This window comes from Sturnira hondurensis, unplaced genomic scaffold (genome assembly GCF_014824575.4).
Source record: "Sturnira hondurensis isolate 20B ecotype Veracruz unplaced genomic scaffold, ASM1482457v3 Scaffold0000022, whole genome shotgun sequence".
Taxonomy (NCBI): domain Eukaryota; kingdom Metazoa; phylum Chordata; class Mammalia; order Chiroptera; family Phyllostomidae; genus Sturnira; species Sturnira hondurensis.
The window spans coordinates 75338-96051 of record NW_028072653.1 but is presented as its reverse complement, the minus strand read 5'-3'; the positions used below and the strand labels follow the sequence as shown (position 1 = coordinate 96051).

Sequence of the window (20714 nt, the reverse complement as noted above, 5' to 3'; positions counted from 1 at the left end):
TGTCTTCAAAATCTTCATTTTGGGTTCTGCACTGTGAGTCAGAAGGGCTGCTAGTTAGTGTAACTGTTAAGTTCTGCAACAATGAATGACGTGGGTCAATCATAAGTATTGTACCAGTCTATTCTAAGGACCATGTAGAGCATATCTTAAGACTAAAAATAATAAATACTGGCAGAAAAAGCCCCGTGAGCGCTAAATGCTGTACACAAATCGTTTCATTTAATCTCTGTAGTGATACATAGGAACTACCTTCTAGAAGAAAAAACTGAGAGTGGCTGATCTGTCCAGGGATCAGAAACAGAATTTGGCCCCTGTTAATTTCTTAATTATTGATCAATACTATGTATGTTAATGTGTTTTTTAAAACAGAATTAGCCATAAAAGATGAAGCAAATTATGAAAATATGAAAATGTGCAGTATTTTCCTCTGTTGTGGCCTTGGGCTTTGGGCAGGTCCTGGAGTCCAGGCCCATTTTAGTTTCTGAACACGGGCTGCTCTCCAGTGGGTTTTGTAAAGTTTGCGTTGCTAAAATGGGTTTTGAACTTGTGAGGAAAGGGAAGTAGTAGTACAGTTCCTTCTTCCCACACGTCATAATTTATTTAGTTGTGGACATAAGGATGTTTTTCTTGGCTTATGTCATTCATATAGTTTTCCTTGCACATCTGTTTACATAAATTACAAAACTATTTCCTTGAAAAGTTGCCAGTTTAAGTCTCACTTAATAGTGATCAAGAGGTCGGTTGGTACCTTTTGGAAAAAAGAATGGAATGACAGACTTTGACGGACAGAAGTCAACTACCGTTCTGATTTTAGTATTTTTTTGTTTTGGATCAATTTTGATATATTTTTGAGGCATTAAAATAGTTATATGTGGTTTCTGGTTTTTCTAAAAAAAACCTTTATGTTGGACTATAAACATTTAATGATCTTATATATAAAATGGGGTATTTAAATCACTGCTTCTAGCCCTGGCTGGTGTAGCTCAGTGGATTGAGTGTGGGCCTGCGAAACAGAATCACGGTTCGATTCCCAGTCAGGGCACATGCCTGGGTTGCAGGCCAGTTCCCAGCAGGGGCCGATAAGAAGCAACCATACATTGATATTTCTCTCTCTTTCTCCTTCCCGTCCCTTCTAAAGATAAATAAATAAAATATTAAAAAATAAATCAATCACTGCTTCTATACGTTTTTATCTTTTCAACGATCAATTTAAATATATGTTCCAGTCTAGTACATAGTTTGGCACTTGAAACTAAATTTGGAGTGTTGCTTTTTTTAATAATTATTCATTTTATGTAATTTTTCCTGACTTGGAATTCTACATAAACCATAAAAGAATGGCTTTCTGTTTTTTTTCCTTGGGAAAGAAAATTCGTAAGATTTATTCTGCTGGTTATATTTTAGGACAACACTATACTTAAATGTTGAACGTATCAGTTTTTGTGAATCTCAGAAATTTTGGATGTGTCTGGTTTGTGTGGGCCCATGCAAACTGTTACTGAATCAGTACTAGAAATTTTTCGGAAATGGTAGGAGAACTCTTCCGTAAACCGGGGACTGAGTATTTCTTTAATGCACAATTTAAAATTGTGGGGATCTGGAATATTGGTTTTTAAGCTTGAAATATTTAGATATCATTTGGAATACTCATAATCTGTAATGGGTATTTTTAGAGATCAGAAGTGAAAGTATATTTAATATAAATAGGTTAATATTAGTTCCTGATAAAAGTTCTTATATTAATTTTTTTATGTTATATTGCCTATGGAACCATCCTCTTTTCCAAAATACAGTAGGTTCATGATAGACTTTTCTGTTCAAAGTTGTGATTTTTTAAAACAGCTCTAGAAGATTTATAAAGAAAAGAGTACATAATTTGGTTGTGGTCCAGACCCAACTCGCAGTGTGGGGGCAGGTCCCCTGGCCACGCTGGTCACCGCCACCCGCCTCCGCCTCTGTTGTGCTCCAGCTCTGGGGCTGCGGCGAGCCTTCAGCTTCCTTGTGAAAACAACTCAAAGAAAGCCAGCCTCCAGGATTGGTAGTGAACCCGGCAGAGCCTAAGGAAATTATCAATCATGAACAGAAAACAGGATCTTTCGCATGTGTTTAGAGAGGAGCACCAGGTTTAGTGGTACCTTGAATTATTGACACCACCGTATCTATACAAAGTCAGTAAAATTATGAAACATGTTCTGCCATGCAGAAGTCTCTTATCTGAAAAATAAAATTTGGTGAATGTAAATATTGGTTACCCTGAGCTGCATAAGTATAATACACACAGGATACTTTAACTCTTGATCGAATCTGGGAGATTGTCTAGAGTTTGTGCAAACGTTTGCATTTTCATAATTTTGAAGATACACAGAAGTGCTTAGCTAATCTTTCAAGAATGTTAAGGGTTTATTCTTACAGCTTCTTCTACCTGCAGAGTTGTATCCAGTGTCTAATTTGCTCCCTGTCCAACATCACCAAAAAACCTGAATGAATAATAAGTACTTTTATAGAAAACAGTTTTATAGAATTTATCTCTATACTTTATCTGTAAGTAGCTCAAGTGCAGTCTAAAATTTTGAATTAAGATTACAGGAATATTTGGTCGTTACCAGTCAACAGTGTTCAGCAATAGGAAAAAAACATCAGTAATGATTAAAATTCTGTAGTTTGGTTCTGCACCCCCATGGTGATCCTGGACTGAACTATTACTGAAGTTGAAGGCCAACATTGGCCTGAATGGATCAAAGAATTTGGTAACAAAGTTAATGTGAGAATGGCTTTTGGCCTTCATTTTCTTACAGCTTAAGACAGGTGGGCATTTCAAAAATAGTTAACAGAAGTAGTTTTCTGTTGTCTTACGCCATACTGGGAGGGAACAGCTGAAGTGGTGTTTTGAACAATAATAGATTCTCTGTGGCTTTCATGGCATAACATGCAGGCTTCTTGAGTTTTGAATTAGGCAGTTTTTCTTGATCTCTAAAAAGGACTGTGGGGCTCCTGTCCTCTCTCAGTAAAACCTGGTAGTAAACTGCTTTACTCTTTGTTTTGTTTACTGATTGATTTTGACTGGTAACTAAAGGATGAGATACAATATTTCAGAGCCAGTTCTTTTTTTTTTTAATATTTTATTTATTTATTTTTAGAGGGGAAGAGAAGGAGAGAGGAAGAGAAACATCAATGTATGGTTGCTTCTCGTGCATCCCCTGCTGGGAACTGGCCCCTGCCGGAACCGGCCTGCAACCCAGGCCTGTGCCCTGACTGGGAATCGAACCGCTATCATCTGGTTCACAGGCCCGTGCTCATTCAGAGCCAATTCTTGATAGTCATTTTAAAAAACAAAAGTTTCATGTTTTAACATTTAGCGTTTTATGGTTCCCTTTTGAAAAGTAAAGAGGAAAACAAAAGGTGTATTCTATTCTGTAAATAAGTGAAGTAATAAATAATAATGTACATGAGCATCCCACATACTTAAACATAATTAGGTTGAAATACGGTATATGGTTTTTAAGTGATAACGTTACTCTTTTCTGAAACTGTATTACTGTAGAAGAATAGGTAAGACAGCCTCAGACTTCAGATAGGTTTAATTTCAGTTTTCCCTATTCAAACTTTTGTTTTCTTTACTCTGCTTTTAAGAGGGGGTACGTTGGTTTCCTCCTTTTCAGTTAAATAGTTTGTGTTTAATATTTACTAAAACCAAAGAAAATGCAATTTCCATGACAGAGAATATGCAAGTGCTTGTTTGTTTATTTTTGGTATTTTTAAATGTTACGTCAGCATTTAGTTCTTTTAGTAGCACAATTTGTGCTGTCAGACACTGATTGGTAGGCGTTTTCATTTAGATCGTATGATACTGCCAGTTCTCTGATTTTAGGGCAATAGTGGCATAGTAGGAAATGGGCTTGGGAATTAGAAAACCTAACAAACGTGAACACCCATGGCCACCTGCCAGTAAGGTGATCCTGCGTGACCTGACCTGAGCTCTTCCCTGAGGGGTTGCTGTGGAATCTCCTTTCCCTCTTCCCTCCCTTTTTCAGTAGAGAGAGGGCTGCAGCTCGGGTGGCAGCAGGAGGAAGTGCCAGGGTTGGGTTTGCTGCCTTTGCTGCTTCTGTTCCTTCCCATACTTATTTTACATTTTCTCCTATGTGGGCATAGGGAGCACTGTAGTTTTTTCCTTGTTTTAGTGCTGTAGCTATTTTATAACTAAGATACTATCTAATCAAAGATGATAATATTCGCTTTAGTAGCCTTAAGTATCCTGTTGAACTATTGCTTCTGTTAAGACATTTTCCGTTCTTGTATTTCATTTTCAGATCAAGAAAATACTTTTGTGTTTTTTGATAGGTAGCAAATATCCAGCCAGGAGGATGAATCAGGTTTTCCACCTCCCCCACGTCATCTCTATAGTGCTTCAGATTGCTGCCAACAACAAAAATTATGTTTGTAGAATTTAGGAGTACTGGAGTTCTTAGTTGCTGGCCATAAATTTGATACTGTTCACTGGACTGTAATCACATACAACTTGGTTTTAGAATTTGAGTACTGAATCTGTAGAATGTTCAACTTGCAAATAAGGGTCACACGGTGGAGACCATTTCCTGATGAAAGACGACCAGCACGAAGTCCATCGTCAAGCTTTTAGAGCAGGTGTCTTCAAAGGGCTTCCCCAGTGTTTTGGCTTGAAAGGCCTTTCTTTCCTTCTTCCTTTTTTAATGTAACGAAATTTCCTGGCTTAAGTGACTTGTTACCTCAGAAAATTTTCTTCATTGTTCGTTTTATGGGTGCTTTATTATTTTTTTAAAGTTGTTTTAAAGATTGATATTTTATAGGGAGCATAAGAATTTTAATTAAATCATAAAAGTATCTGAAATCTTTGTTGCATTGATATTAAAAGCTAACTTTTAAGTATAGGTTTTAGTGTAAGGAATCATTCTTCCCTGATATTTAAATAGTTTTTAAAAATCACTTTAATTTCAGTGTGATTCAGTGTGATAATTTATTATCCCCTGCACTTGGCTGGTATCCTTAGTTATTATCCCCTGCACTTGGTTGGTATTTAGTGTGTATGCATGTATTTTAGTTCCTAGTTTGCTGCACTTACTAGCCTGACAAAACACAGTGGTGGAAGTCTACGTAATACTCATGTGGTCTATAATGATGCCTATTTTTCCCTGTGCATAAAGTGTAGCTAATGATGATATAGTACTTGACTTACATTTTAAATGACATTTAATAATTTTCCTTTGGTTACAATATCATGTTCATGGGAGAAATTTTGGAAAATTCAGCGTTATTTAAAACCATTACTTTGAACCATATCTGTCTTTTGCTACCTGTTTTTCTGTTTCTGACCCTCTGTCTGTAAGTGTGCATATAAGAATGTGTGCATACAATGAAATAAGTTTAGAGATTTAAAAGAAAATACTGCAAAGTACTTTCTTGACCTTGGAGTGAATGAATTATTTATGATTTCAAAACAAAAAGAAAAAATTATATTATAAATACAGACCCATTGACTCTTTCTTACAAAAATACTTCTTAGTACATCAGTGTGTGTCAATTTTTTTATTCCTTTGTTAACAGTACCGGGTTACACTTTTCTGTTTGTGTATAGTTTTCTTTTAAAACTAAACAAAATGTGCTTATAGTTTGTAAAGCACATTCTTGAACTTTTGACAGGAAAGATATAAATAGGGCTATTCAAGTTGTTCCTTGTCGGTCATTTTACTGATTGTTCTCAATGTAGACGAGAAGCAGCTCTGGCCGTCTGAGTAGAAGCCCCGTTTTAGCTTTTACTTTGAACCAATTTTGCCTCCAAAACATGGTCTCAAGTTGTTACCGAGTAAAATAACGTGATATTTTATCATTAATGAGTGGTGAAATAAGGAGAAAATGGGGGATAAAGAAAGCCAAAGTGAACATTAATAATTTACAAACTGAATAATCAACCCTCAACTAAGTGCACCTCCACTGTCTTTGTTCAAACGGCCATGGAAGCAAGTGTGTGGAGCCGGAGGGCGGTTGGTTTGAGCAGCTGGCACAGAAGGTCCAGCGAGCCAGTGGCGCTGGGTTGTCCAGAGTTAAGCGCGCTCAGTGGGGACTCGGCTCTGTCCTACTTATGTGCTAGGGTGTTGTGAGGAGCAGATGTGAAAACTGTAAAAGAGCTGTGGGAGCAGTGAACGGTCTCACAGATGCAAACAAATAATGATTTTAATTGTGGATTTTATCCTTGTAAAAAGCAATTGTTCAATATTGCTTTAAGGTAAACTCTTCAGAACATGGGCAGCTTCTTTTATTCTGTACTGATAATTTCCTATAATTCTGTTTGCAGAATAGATCCTGCACCTTTGTCTGAATTTTGTGTTTAAAAAACTGATGAGAGAGCGCCCTCTAGTGTCTGAAATACTCATCCCAAAACATTTGTGTTGATCATGGGATGTTTTAGGAATTAAATGAGCTGTTTTTTCCTTTCACATCTGGACATAATTTTTTTTTTTTTTTTTACTTTTCATTTTGGAGGGAGGGAGGGTTTTTCCTTTTTTAAGAAGGTCACCAGAATTATGGGTAGGGTGTGGATTGAAGGCAGTAGAAAACATGGGAAAGGAAGGACCAAAATACCATTTCTACCTTTTTAGAAATAGTTATTTTGAATGACTTGGAAGAAGGCCAAACTATACAGTGTTGTTTTGTTTTACTTTACATTTGTTTCTCAATTGAGTGCAGCTTAAAAAAAACTTTGTTTTGGAATTCTTTATGCCATTAGAGCTCATCTTAAGAGAGTTCTTTCCAGTTTCTGAGAGCAACAGTTTTTTTGGAAAATGGCTCTAAAATAGAGCCCGATTCTCTTCGTGGAAGTGTTCTGACTTTGTTATTGCCATTGTCATATGTTTCTGTGGACATACTTAACAACATTGTGAGTCTGTTCTAATGGCAAGTTGTCATTTTACATAGTTCCCGTTTTTTTTCAAACCAAGAAAGTAAAGAGATTCTTAAATTACTGGCTTTCTGCCACCTCTCCCTCTCGACACACAACACACAAACACAGGCCTTCAGCTTAGAATTTTGTGAAGGGTCACGGAAACAGGGCCTTTTTCATTTGACCCATGGGGCTTTTGTACCTTGAACAAGGAAAGTGGTGTTCTGAAAGCTACAGCATTTATGAAGGCTCTAGTGAAACTATTTCATGTGCATGGACTAAGATTAACTTCTTTCATCTTATTCTCCAACAAACAGTGCAAACAGATTTCAAGTGCGGTCTGGTAATGAAATGCTTGGATGAATTATAATCCTAATTGCTATTGTTCATTCGCACAGCTGCATTTTGACACTTTTTAACTGCCTAAGCCACGCATTCTTCAGCCACTAGGCCAAATGCATTCTGAAATTCTTCATTGTATGACATCTTAAATTGCATATCTGTCATTGGCTGCCTTGATTTTATTTTGATTCCATTGTTGATAAAATTAGGAAACAATGTGATTATTTCTTTATTCATAAAATTATTGCTGATAGAATCATTATTGGATTTTTATGAAAATTCATTTATTAATATCCTTAACATTTGAAGGAGGCAGTGGAGATTGTGTATTTATTTCAATCCCAGGGAAATAATTTGTATTTATTTTATCAAGCTAGTTGATATTTTATGAGGCACTTTCTCCAAGGTGTGAAAGAAAATAATAGGATTTTGCTTTTCTTCTTAATAGAAGAGTATTCTGAATATCTAGAAGTCAGGTTTATTATGTGGTTTGGCAAGTTGTAATTATATGCATAATGGTTTCTTTAAAATTTGACTCAAAACTGTTTATAACTAGTCTGTTCCTTCAAGGTAAATAAACTGAAGTGTTTGCAATAAATCTGAAATTTACATTTCTTTATATTTGAGAGATTTGAGTGCCAACTTTAACAAAACCTTTGTTATCTAAAAAGCAGAATTTTTTGATGACTGAAAAACTATACAGCAAAAATGAGTTAAAGTAGTAGTTACCAAATTCGGATTTTTCACTATTCTAAGACTTAATTTTAAGTGGGAGATTTGAATTAGCATACTCATTGGCGTCTGTTGTAACAATTGTTTAGTAGTAATTGGAGCTTTAAATGTCAAATTATTGCTAGTGTTCTATCTCATATTTAAAAGTATTTCTTTATTCCTTAGAATGTTTTTGAATTTTTAAACCCATGTAAGCATGAGAAATTGCTTTAAAAATCAAACAGTTTTGCCATCTCATGTCTTAAATTTAACATACTCTTTTAAAAGTTAATCCCTTTTATAAAAATATTAATGTTTTAAAATTCTAATAGGTGATTATTGTCTCTAATAATAAAATAAGAGCTAACATTGAGCACTTATATGTTCGGCACTGCTAATAAGTACCATTTGTAGGCTATCCTTTAAGCTATAATTTTTATTTATTCTGATTTTGCATTTGAGAAAGCTGAGTTTAAAAGAATTAAAATACTTTTGTCAAAAATTATTACAATGTGAGTGATTGAAGACAGGTCTTTCTGACTCCTAGAAGCTGTGTTCTTGACCACTGCTGAAGTCTTAAGTGAAAGTTAAATGCGTTATTGTATTCTCCTGATGGGTTATCTTGTATCCATTAAAAGTGAGGTTTACAGTGCCTCTGTAGTGAGGTTGCAAGTGTATGAGATGTAATTGAAAAAGACTAAGGGATTACAGTTAAATGTTCGTAGTGGTACTAAACAGTTGTAGAATTTTATCTTTATTTGTCACTGCTTTCTAAAAATATATAAATAATGTCCCACTGTTATGTAATTTTGTCAATTAATTTGCCAGATCTTTAAGACTGCACACAAACCAGGTCTCGGTCAGGAAACTGACAACTTCAGTTTTAATCAACTCTAGCATGTTCAATTTTCTTTGTAATTTAACCCCAAACCATTTTCTACTGGGTTTATGCCAGCTCTAATATAATCTATTATCAGTGTTCTTGAAGAGGAACGGAATAGTAAAATCTTTCTTTTTTAATTTTTTTAATTTTATTTTTAATTTTTTAAAATTTAATTCTTGTTCAAGTACAGTTTTCTGTCTTATGTTCCCAGCCCTGCCCCTCCGCCCCCAGTAAAAATCTTTTTAAAGATAACTTAAATGTGTTATATAGTGTCCTCAGGGTAGCTAGTGCACAAAAGATACTTTCTTTTCCACTGTAGAGGTATCTCATTAGGACACCCAGTTGTGTCATTATTAAGTTTTCATGTGTTTCTCAGTTTTGATGCTAATCTCTGTGCGTATGTACGTGCATTTTTTTTCTTTGCAGCACCAATGTGGTTATGAATTATTCAGAGATCGAGTCTAAGGTTCGAGAAGCAACGAATGATGATCCTTGGGGACCTTCTGGGCAGCTCATGGGAGAGATTGCCAAGTAAGTGATAATTTGACTCAGCAGTGCAGAAAGAATGCAACCATCTTTACACAGAAATGTGAGATTTGCTTTCAGTTTTAAATCATTTAGCTTCCAGATAAAATTTTTGCATAAACATTCAAATACTAATGGAGGAAGTTTTTTACACGGGGTCATTCGCCTTAAAAATTAGCTCAAAAAAGTAAAACCAAATATTTTTTCAATGACATTTACAAACTTACTGTAGTTTACCATGTAAAATTTGGACAAATATATATAAAATAAGTTGAAATAAATTTATGAAAATGTTTTCCTCATGAACATCTGGACCCACTATGCCAGTGAATGAAGGACTTGTGGAGTATATTAATTAGTGGGGCTTACAAATGTGCTAGATGTTAAACAAAATATAGGAAAAACATTTTTAAGAAGCATATCATTAAATTTTTAAAATTAAGTTCACATATAATTTTTAAGCTCTTTAGGAAAACACAACAACTTAGAACAAGCCTGCCATCTACTGTCGAAATTGACATATTGCAAGAAAAATTATTCTCTTTTCAGGGCTACATTTATGTATGAACAATTTCCAGAACTTATGAATATGCTTTGGTCACGAATGTTAAAAGACAACAAAAAAAATTGGAGAAGAGTTTATAAGGTATGGGCATTTGTCTATTGCTATTATTTAACATGTTGAAAAATGCTTGAAGATTTAAGGTATTTGTAGTTATTACGAAGCACATTAAATCCTAGAATATCCTAAAACAGGTTTCAAAAAAAGATTTGCTCTTTGTGTTGTTTTCTAGTCATCATAAAAACTATCTTAAAATGCTTAAAATTAATACTACTGCTACATGTTGAATATTTTTATTTTATGGTTAAAGTTGTCCCAACTAAAACCATTTGTGCATATTGCAAGTAATGAATCTGCAGTGTTGTGCACATTTAGGGTGTGCACTATCAAGGGGAAAACTGCAGGCCAGAGTGGTCTGTCGTCTCCACGGAGGAATGTGCCTCGTTTGAAACAGTACTGTTCGGTGTTCTGCAGCAACATTGTTAGTTTAAGGAGATCTGTTTTTATCTCCTCCTGTAAGGCAGACTTTTAAACCAAGATAGTCATCTGTTCTTCCACTCCCACCATCTTTTCTTATTACTCAGAACAAGTTTGTTTGTGCTTTCCAGAATGATATATAATATTTATCATTGAAACTTTGAAAACAATGTTTCTGTCTTTCAAGATTGAAAATCAGTGCTTTATTTAGTTACATGTTTTTTATAGTATTTATTTCTGAAACTATTCACTATTATTTCCTCAGCTGGTATAGTAGTTGCAGTGAAATACTTGAAATGTCTATAAATTAAATATTTTTTAATTAGTTAAAAATTTTGGGGGGGTGTCGGTAAACTTTTTTATATGCTGAGGGTTTTTACCAATCAATTTCACCAATTTAACTAAATTTTACAGATCTAATCATCTTTATGTGAAGCTTTTTCTAAGCAAAGTTAAGTTCAAAATACATAATTCACTGATTTTTATTGTAATCAGAATAGTGCAGCATTTACCAGTATCTAATACCAGAACATTTTCATCACCTCAGAAAGAAGCCTCTTAAATCCTTTTGTTTGAAACAAAAGCCACATCATTACCCACCCCCCACAATTAAATTTTATCTATGGAAAATGCTGTGGGATCTTATAATTACCAAGCAATTGTTCTCTTTAAGTTTTTTAGATTTATTGATTTTAGAGACGGAGAGAAAGAAACATCAGTTTGTTGTTCAACTTATTTATGTATTCATTGGTTGATTCCTCTTTGTGCCCTCACCAGGGATCGAACCTGCAACCTTGGCAAACAGGGATGGTGCACTAGCCAATAGAGCTACCCCGACACAGCAATAATTGCTCTCTTTCAACTGTACTCTAACAATGCACAGCTCTGGAATGCCCAGATGAAAAGGAGAAACTGCGCCAGCTTTCTAAAAGCTTAGTGTTCAATGTATATCATACATTCAAATATTTCTTAACACCAGAATTATATTTTTTATTTTCTGACACATGGTATGCAATGCATCGTTTATTTGCTATGCTTGGTATAAGAGGAACTTCAAATTGATAATAGACTATATATAGTCTAACATACGATAGAGTTTCCTCCCCCCAACACAAATGAAGATTATTCATTTGTTAATGTTGAAATTATTTTTTAACCATTTACCAAAACTCCACCAGTGTTTATTTTGTTGAATCATTTGGTGTTCTGTATTTTCACAGTCGCTGCTGCTCCTAGCTTACCTCATAAGGAATGGATCAGAACGTGTTGTTACAAGTGCCAGAGAACACATTTATGATTTGCGATCCCTGGAAAATTACCACTTTGTAGGTGAGCAATAGGAAAACCTTATAAGCAAATTAAAACAGTAGTTGGAGTTGTCAGTCACCTGAACCAGCTTAGAAGCTTCTCCGCTCTAATTAGAATGTGACTGTTGCTGGTTGTGTGACGAGTGCAGTATCCAAGACGTGGGGCCCTAGAGTATTAATTAGTGAAGACAAGAACTTGCAGAAAAGACCGGCTAATAACAACAGAACCAACACAACATGAGTGTTCGGGTTTATATTAAAATATGCACTGGAGACTGGTCCCCTGTGGTGTCCGTAAAGGAATAGCTTTAATCATATGGGAAGAAAGGTTAGAGCTCCAAAACACACACATCTGTTTGAAGCTGGGTTTTTTCCTCCCACCAAATAATATTTACTGTGCAAAAGCAGCAAGACCAGAGTGTGTTTTGAATGTGAAAGAAGATACAGAATGAACCACATTTCATTTTGTAGTATACTCCAGTTGAAAGCACTTTTAAAAATCAGCTTTTCAGCTACACTAAATTCTGGTAATTAGTGTTTCTGAACTTGGGAAAACCAAAGCATTTGGGTGCTTAAAACCCAAAATGCAAGTTTTAATAACTGAAGTGAGTTTCGTGAGCTTTGATTTTTGTTTTGTTAAAAACCATCAAAAAAGAAAATAACATTTGTGGATATAAGTCCATTTTGTGTGGCCATCATTAGTAATCCTTTTTGGTGGATCTTGAATTGGTCTCGTGTAACACTGTTATCAATGGTCCTTTTTAGTTCAACTTTACAGGCTCTTATAAACCAAAATTGCATCTCAAAACTTAGAATTTGCTAATGAGGAAATGACAGAATTTAACAGCATAATTGCCTCTCCATTAATTTTAAAATGTTGGTTTCTTATGTTGAAATTTTCATGCCTGTTTTTTGTTTTAAAGGGTTTGATAGAGATTATCTGAATTCTTAAGGTTTTGTTTCTCCCTTACCATCCTCACAGATGAGCATGGCAAAGATCAAGGTATAAATATTCGCCAGAAGGTGAAAGAATTGGTTGAATTTGCCCAGGATGATGACAGGCTTCGTGAAGAGCGAAAGAAAGCGAAGAAGAACAAAGACAAATACATTGGGGTTTCCTCAGAAAGTGTTGGAGGGTTCAGATACAGTGAGTACCAAAAACAGACTGGCATCTAGCCCCACCAGTTTAGCTGTTCGGTATATTTTAGAGTCATTGAACTATGAAAGACCAAAATGCTATATATTTTTAGGAATACATAGAATACTAAAATATATGTAATTGTCATTTTGGCTCTTATTATATGAATCTTAGGAATCTTTCTCTTTATTTAGTGTGTTCAAGAGCATGATTTCAACCATTAATTGTTAATTCAGTGACCATATCTTTGAGTTAATATACAGAGCACAAAACAGATGCATACCCTTACCTCTTGGTGTTACCATTCTAAAAATGAGAAAAGGGTTTCTCTCACTCGGCATTTAGAGCATAAAGTTACAAAGTTTGAGCAAGAAATTAATCTTCCTAATTTGAAACAAGTTTATCTGTTTTTTGGCCAAAAATAGATACTGAGCTTCCTGTAAGTGGGCTCAGCCTCAGTCTTTTCCCTTCATCAGGCAGTGCGTTAATCTGACCCAGGTGAAGGGGACCCACAGTGTTGTTCCTGACACATCGCAGAGCAGCTAGCACATTTGTCTCCCAGGTTTATTTTAAGTGTAAGAACGTAGTTTGCCTAAAAGAGATCACTAAGTGCTTGAAGCAGATAGAGAAAAATAACTCTCTTTCCTAGCATGTCTCTTCGAACTCGTATCTTGCGGAGCTCTACAATCCCCGGTCGCCTTGGGTCTGCACAGCCGGGCCAGCGCTGTGTGCACACGCACTGGGACAGTCCAGCTCCTCCCACCTGTGTCTGAGTGTGTGTCTTTGGGTTATTCTGAGAACTCACAACTGGTCACTGGAACTGTGCGAAACCTTCTGTTTCTTGTCCTGTGATCACCTGTAAAATAATATTTTCACTCCTTCACTCCTCTTTCTTGTTCACAAAGAGAATGCTACACTTCAAGTGATTGTTAGAAGATGTTTCTAACAGCAGAAACATCTGTTTCTTTTCTGTCTCAGCATTACATAAAAGTGAATTCTTGAATTGGGCAAAAATATTTACCTTAAGTAAACATGTAAATATGTTTTAAAGTTTTTATTTATTTGGGGGAGTAAGACGTTTTTGGATTATTTGCCCATGTAGTTATTTTATTCTTTAACTTTTCAAAGTAGCTGTAGCAATTTAATGTGTTCATGAGTTGAAACTGCTATTTGCAACTCATTTTCTCATTCTATTTGCTTGTAATCCTCTTTTTTTACCAGCACATTATATAATTTAATAAATTTAGAAAATTGAATACATTTTCAGAATCCATCACAGTGAACTATGTGCAGTAGAGGTGAGTTGAATGGCCTATATATTTGTATCACATTCTTTTATAAGTTATTTTCAGTATTATATATATGATTCGGAGACTTAATTAATTAATCAACTTTAACTATTTTATATGGGTTTTTTTTTCATTTTAACATTAGATAATGTCCTGCCAACATCCAGTATTTTTGGTATGCCTTTAGTATACCTACCACACTAGTCAGTTTCATTTTCAATTACTTTCATTTTTCTGATAAATTCTTTTTCAGAGTTTATCATATTGTCACTGGAATATTATTGGAAAACCACCGTTTTTATAAAACCATCCTGGTTTAAATTTTATGTAAGAAACTTTGTTTTTCATGTTCTGTGTAAGTTGGTGGTCACTGTCAGATTTAGTAGATACGTATGAAAATTCTCAAGCCCTCACACAGAGTCCTGACTTCACAGTTTCAGCGGGCACTTCAGGATGGTGCTTTCGTTCAGTCTGCAAGGGAGGTGTGCGCCGTCACTCGTTACCAAAGCTGAAGCAAAAAGCTCTCTCACCCACCTTGGGATGATTTTGTGGTTTCTCATTGCCCTTCCCTTTTCTTTCCAACCTGCCTTAATTTTCAGTGTTTTCTTCTTTTTTACCTCATGTGGTTTTCCTATACCTTCTGTTCTTGCCTCTTGAGTTTGGACATGGACATTGGAATGGAAAGGTTCCTCCTAATGCCTACAATTCCTTTCTGCCCTTTGGACCCCAAGGTCAAGGACTAAAACAGAGCTTGACTTTTGGGAGTTTTGTTCGCTGCCATGATCCGTTCCCCTCACTTTCAGATTCACCTTGAGGCCCCCTAGGTTTGACCAGCCCCAGTGTATGTCTGTTCTGAACTGTGTGAGCATATTTCATGATTCCAGTCAGTGTAGCTTTGGGTAATTAGAATATTCTTTTCTTCTTACTGTAATTAAAAGATGCTTTCTCATGTCATAAAATCCATTGACTTATTTTTCTAGGTTGATACTAAGGAATGTCTTTATAGCACATTGAGACACGTAACATTTACAATGGTGTTTCTTATAGCTTGTGTTTTATGAAACTTAGCTGTCCAATACTTTTCTGATAACTGAAAAAACATTGAGAGAGAGGAATGAAATATAGTTCATTAAGTGACTTTGGTAAAAACAAAAAGATTTCCATTTCTACTTGGCTCATGTAGCCTGTGCTGGTTTTTGTGTTTTCCCCTAGTCCTTTCATCGCCCTTTAAGAACTTCCCAATAGTGCTGTGCTGTGCATTAAGGTCCTGTAAGTTTTCCTAAGTGAAAGCTTTTGAATCTGCGTTCCCTGCCACTTCCTGACTGGCACTACCTGCTGTGTCTTGCTATAATTGTGTTGATTCAGCACCATGGGAGCTTTCTGTTTTCCTTTGAAAACTATTTTATTATGAGAAAAGCTTCAGAAAGAACTGTAGACACCTTTTGTATTTAATGGCCTTAGAGTTGCTTCTTTTTTAATGCTTTATATAGGTGAAAGATATGATCCTGAGCCCAAATCAAAATGGGATGAGGAGTGGGATAAAAACAAAAGTGCTTTTCCATTCAGTGATAAATTAGGTGAACTGAGTGATAAAATTGGAAGCACAATTGATGATACCATCAGCAAGTTCCGGAGGAAAGACAGAGAAGACTCTCCAGAAAGATGCAGGTACTCACATTTTGTGTTCTGGGTCTCTCCGAGAGGGTGCTGAATTTGTGCAGCTGGGTGTTTTGTTTTGTTTTGGGTGTTACCATTGTTTGAAGTTCAGTTTTTCCCCTAATAGATTTTACTTTTTAGGTTCCAAAAAACTCCATAAATTACAGAGTTGTCATAGTAACACACACAAAATTTCCTGTTACTGGTATCTTGTATTACTGTGATTCATTTATTACCAGTTGATAACCAACACTTGTATATTGTTAGTAAGTCTTTTGTTTGCATTAGGGTTCACCATGTTGACAGTTGACAAGTAGGTAATATCCACCATTATAGAACCGTATAGAAGAGGGACACTGCCCTGAAAATGCCCTGTGCACAAAACGGAATGGTTTGTGAATTTGTGTATCATCCTTGCACAGAGACCGTCCTTGCGCAGAGGCCGTCCTTGCACAGAGACCATCCTTGCGCAGAGGCCGTCCTTGCACAGAGGCCGTCCTTGCACAGAGACTGTCCTTGCGCAGAGGCCGTCCTTGCGCAGAGGCCGTCCTTGCGCAGAGGCCATGCTGATCTTCTCTGTGTTGTTCTGGTGTCAGTGTGTTGCTGCTCATGCCTGGCTGGTGTTTTGAAGATGCTAAGTCAAAGACTGTTTGAAATTAGTGCCGACACACTTTCATGTTGTCTTTGTCTGTTTATTTCTAAAGTTTGCACATTTTCTATATGTTTTTGTTCAGGCTATTTATTGGACTTTTTTTCTCAATAAGAACTTTCAAAACTTATTTTTCACTTGGGCATCAGATTATTCAGAGATCTAAGGTATTGCTGAGTGTTAACAAAGTTTATTATATTAAATTTAAACAAAAGTTAAAAGGTTTGAAATTAAACTCCTTCTGTGACATTTCATTAGGATTCTGTGCCAGTGTATACCAGGGAAAAAATCCAAATGGATTTTTGGACTAAATGTATTTTGAGTATAGACCAGTATTTTCATAAACTACATTTTCTAATGGTAGGGCATTTTTAACTTAGTTTTATATAAAATTAAAATAGCACTTGGAATAGCATTCATTTTTGTTCTACTTGCCAACATTAGCTATAAACTAGTTTTGCTTCATGTTAAAAGAGCAATGTATATAGCATTTCATTTGCAAAGAAAGTGTTACAAGATTTTTGTCATTTGTGCTTCCAAGTATCGCTATTTGATAGGCTAGAGAAAGGATTTTACCCTTATTGTTGAGAAGTAAAACCTGAGGCCCAGTCCGGCAGTGTTGAACTTGCCTAAAATGAGTTAGTGAGCGCTGGCCAGGTGGCTCAGTTTGTTGGAGCATCATCCTGTGTACTGGAAAGATTGTCGTTCATCCCTGGTCAGGGCACATACAGGAGGTAACGGACAGATGGTCCTCTTTCATATCAGTGTTTTTCTCTTGAAAAAAAAAAAAGATTATTTTCAGAGAGAGGGGAAAGAAACATCAATCAGTTGCTTTTCGCACACCCTCAGCCAGGGATCTGGCCTACAACCTAGGCATGTGCCCTGATCAGGAATCAAACTGGCAACCTTTCAGGTTGCAGGCCTGCACTCAATCCACTGAACCACACCATCCAGGGCTGTTTCTTCCTTTCTCTCCCTCCCTCCCTCCCTCCCTCCCTCCTTCCCTCTCTCTCTCTCTCCCTCCCTCCCTCCCTCCCTCCCTCCCTCCCTCCTTTCCTCTCTCTCTCTCCCTCTCTCTCTCTCCCTCCCTCCCTCCCTCCCTCCCCCCTGCCTCCCTCCCTCCCCCAGTCCATCCCCCCCAACAAAAAAAATCAATAAATGAATCTTTGGGTAAGGATTTAAAAAAAATAAAAATTAAAAAAAATAACAGTGTTAGAAGCCTTCAAGCAGGTTCTTGTAATATTGTGGCCATGTATCCTGTTGCTGTTTCTGAAGTGTCAGAATCTAGTAGATAGGCTATTTAGACATTGGACTGTGTACATTCTTGTGTTGTTTCCTCTGCCTTTCCACCTTCAGTTTTTCTTTCCATGCTTTTGTCTTTTTATTCTTTCTTTTCTTTGTTGGCTCTAAGACAGAATCTGCTGGAGTTCATAAATCTTTTATATAGAGTATTCAAGCTAAAGAGTGAAAATATAGTGTATATTATTTATTATAGTAATTAAAGGGCACATCAAGGACTTCTCCACTATACTTGGAGTATTTGTGAGAGAAGGATAGATTTTTAGACAAAGTTACATGTAACCTCTTTGGCATATTACCACAATTTCAGACTCCTTAGTTTATTATTAGATTTAGGAATTCTTGAATGTAGATCAAATATAAGGCTTCCATTTCATTGTGTGCTAGTCAGGTTTATATTCTCAACTTATAAAGAAATTACCTTGATTGAAATAAAATTGGACATCAGGAAGGTAGGAAATTTCTGGTTTACTTATAGAACTGATGGTAGGATTCTTTAGGTCATTTATGCCGAGAAATTACATAGTTAGTGACAAGGACTTATAAATAATCAGAACTTGAAGATTCCCGCTTATAGATAAAAATACATTTAATGCCTTTTCTGTGTGTTAGAAGCCATGCTTTTTGATCCTTGATTTATACAGATTTGGAATGAAACAATTCCAATTGAGTTTATATTTTAGTAGAAATTGGCTTTAAATTAGACTGAGTTAAATTTCATCAGTGATAATAGTCATAGTTTTAAAGGGAATTTTCAGTATTTAATTTTGCCCTGGCTGGTGGGGATCAGTGGATTAAGCACCGGCCTGAGAACCAAAGGGTTCCTGGTTTGATTCCCAGTCAGGGTGCATGCCTGGGTTGCGGGGCAGGTCCCCAGTAGGGGGCGCATGATAAGCAATCACACATTGATGTTTCCCTATTTTTCTCCCTCCTTCCTCTCTTTCTAAAAATAAATAAATAAATAAAAGTTTTTTTTAAATTCTTTAAAAAATAAAATTAAGTCATGTAGATAATGGAACATGCTTCAGGTATTTCTCCCTGTGTCCTACTTGCATCAAAAACAAACAAAAATAAAACAATGCCTTATTACTGGAGAACAGACTAATGCTGGCATTTTTAAATTCATGGCATATGAGAAATCCAGTTTCTCACTTGTTGTGTATTTTTTCTTTTGCACTATTAAAAAAATAATTTTTGATGTGCTGAAAAATTATTTCAAAAAAGTTTTAAGTATACTTTTCTATAAAGTAATTTTCATAGTTATAAAGAAGTTTGATATGCTGTTACTATAGTGGGAAAGAGCACAGTTGTTGTGAAGTGCATCACCTTATACCACAGGTGGCAAACACAAGGCCTAGGAGCCGAACCCAGCCCTCTACCTTGTTTCTATCCAGTGGCAGTGCTGAGCTCCTTGCCCCTAGTTAAGGTGTAGTTACATTTATACAGTCCTAAAGTTACATCCGACCCTTTGAAAGGCAACCATGAGGCTAATGTGGCCTCCGGTGAAAATGAGTTTGACACTCCTGCCTTACACTTTTGTGCATTTACAGATTAGTGTTTAGTCATTTGAATTCAAATAAGATAGTATTTAAAAGGTATCCATTGAAATATTTTACTATGTATTACACTAGTATATGAGAGTCAGTGACAGAATTAAGTTACATAAATATAACTACTTCCACACAACGCTTTTCAAGAAAATGGTCATCAAATGCAGATGTTGGAGCTCCTAGGGTCTCCTAAGTTGATTCTGCTATGATAATTCTGTTATTTTATTTCTTAATTAAGCTTTAATCTATAATAAATAAGCACCAGAGTTATTTCAGACATTTTTTATCTGTACACTTGTGTGTAAGTACTGTTTCATAGCAGTGTTTTAGACTCGCGCAGGGAGTTTGTCTGGCCCCGGCGTCCTCTCCCCGGCACACGCAGAACATCGCTCAGGCAGCCTGGGCCACGTTCTCTGTCAATGCCTGTCAGGCAGTCAAAGTATTGAGTTTCAGAGTAACTGTATTTGAAATTCTTCAGCTCAAATCACTGAGGACTCCATTTTAAAGTACTCCCTAGCCTTATTATTTTGCTTCATTTTTAATAACTTTTAGCGACAGTGATGAGGAAAAGAAAGCACGAAGAGGCAGATCTCCCAAAGGCGAATTCAAAGATGAAGAGGAGACTGTGACGACAAAGCACATCCATATCACACAAGCCACAGAGACGACCACGACCAGACACAAGCGCACAGCCAACCCCTCCAAAACCATTGATCTTGGAGCCGCAGCACATTACACAGGGGACAAAGCAAGTCCAGATCAGAATGCTTCAGCTCATACGCCTCAGTCTTCAGTTAAGGTGGGAGTGGCACGAATCTACACATTGTACACAGTTTCATTCTTGTGGATTACTTTTAGAGTCGCTGCATTAGTAGGCTTGGGCATTTCCAAGCAATCATATTAACTGCAGATCTTTTGGCATGTATTACTCAGAGTCATTAATAAGTAATCTCCTGGGAGGAAGAAATCTGTCCAGTTCCTGAATGATTGTCTGCACTTTCTATGAAAGTAGAAATGATGCTTTGGTTCACTTGGGAAAGGTTGTGAATCAGAATTTAGTCCATCTGTTTCCTTGTAGATATACCTCTGGTTACCAGGTACGACGAGATTCACCAAGAAAAACACCTTTGGGAGTCGTAAGAAATAAATGACGAAGGTGGCTGAGTAGATACCTGGGAGAAACGGTCTTGTTTCGCACAGAGGAGGAAGGGAAGTGTATTTGCTTGCTCTGACATGACATTTGCTTTGTCATGGCTCTGACCAGGGGCAGCACTGACTCGTGTCGTTTCCCCTTTGTTTTTCATTTACCACAGAAATGGAAGTCTGACTGCTAGCTACCTGGCCGTGAGCTAGTCTTTTAGACAGAAATCTGCCAAAGAGGGAGATTTGTCCCCAAAGGCTAAATTGCTATTTTGT

The 20714-nt window shown here is 36.4% G+C and overlaps 1 protein-coding gene across 3 annotated transcripts in view; it reads left to right on the top strand.

Moving 5' to 3' along the window:
* CLINT1 (clathrin interactor 1) overlaps positions 1-20714 on the top strand; it is a 58556-nt gene that overhangs the window by 18832 nt on the left and 19010 nt on the right. For all 3 annotated transcript variants that reach the window (XM_037042295.1, XM_037043785.1, XM_037043049.1), the window contains 6 exons: positions 9273-9377; positions 9921-10017; positions 11631-11739; positions 12700-12864; positions 15635-15812; positions 19851-20097. In XM_037042295.1, coding sequence (XP_036898190.1) covers positions 9273-9377; positions 9921-10017; positions 11631-11739; positions 12700-12864; positions 15635-15812; positions 19851-20097 — 901 coding nt within the window. Of the gene's footprint in view, positions 1-9272; positions 9378-9920; positions 10018-11630; positions 11740-12699; positions 12865-15634; positions 15813-19850; positions 20098-20714 lie in introns of those variants that run through there.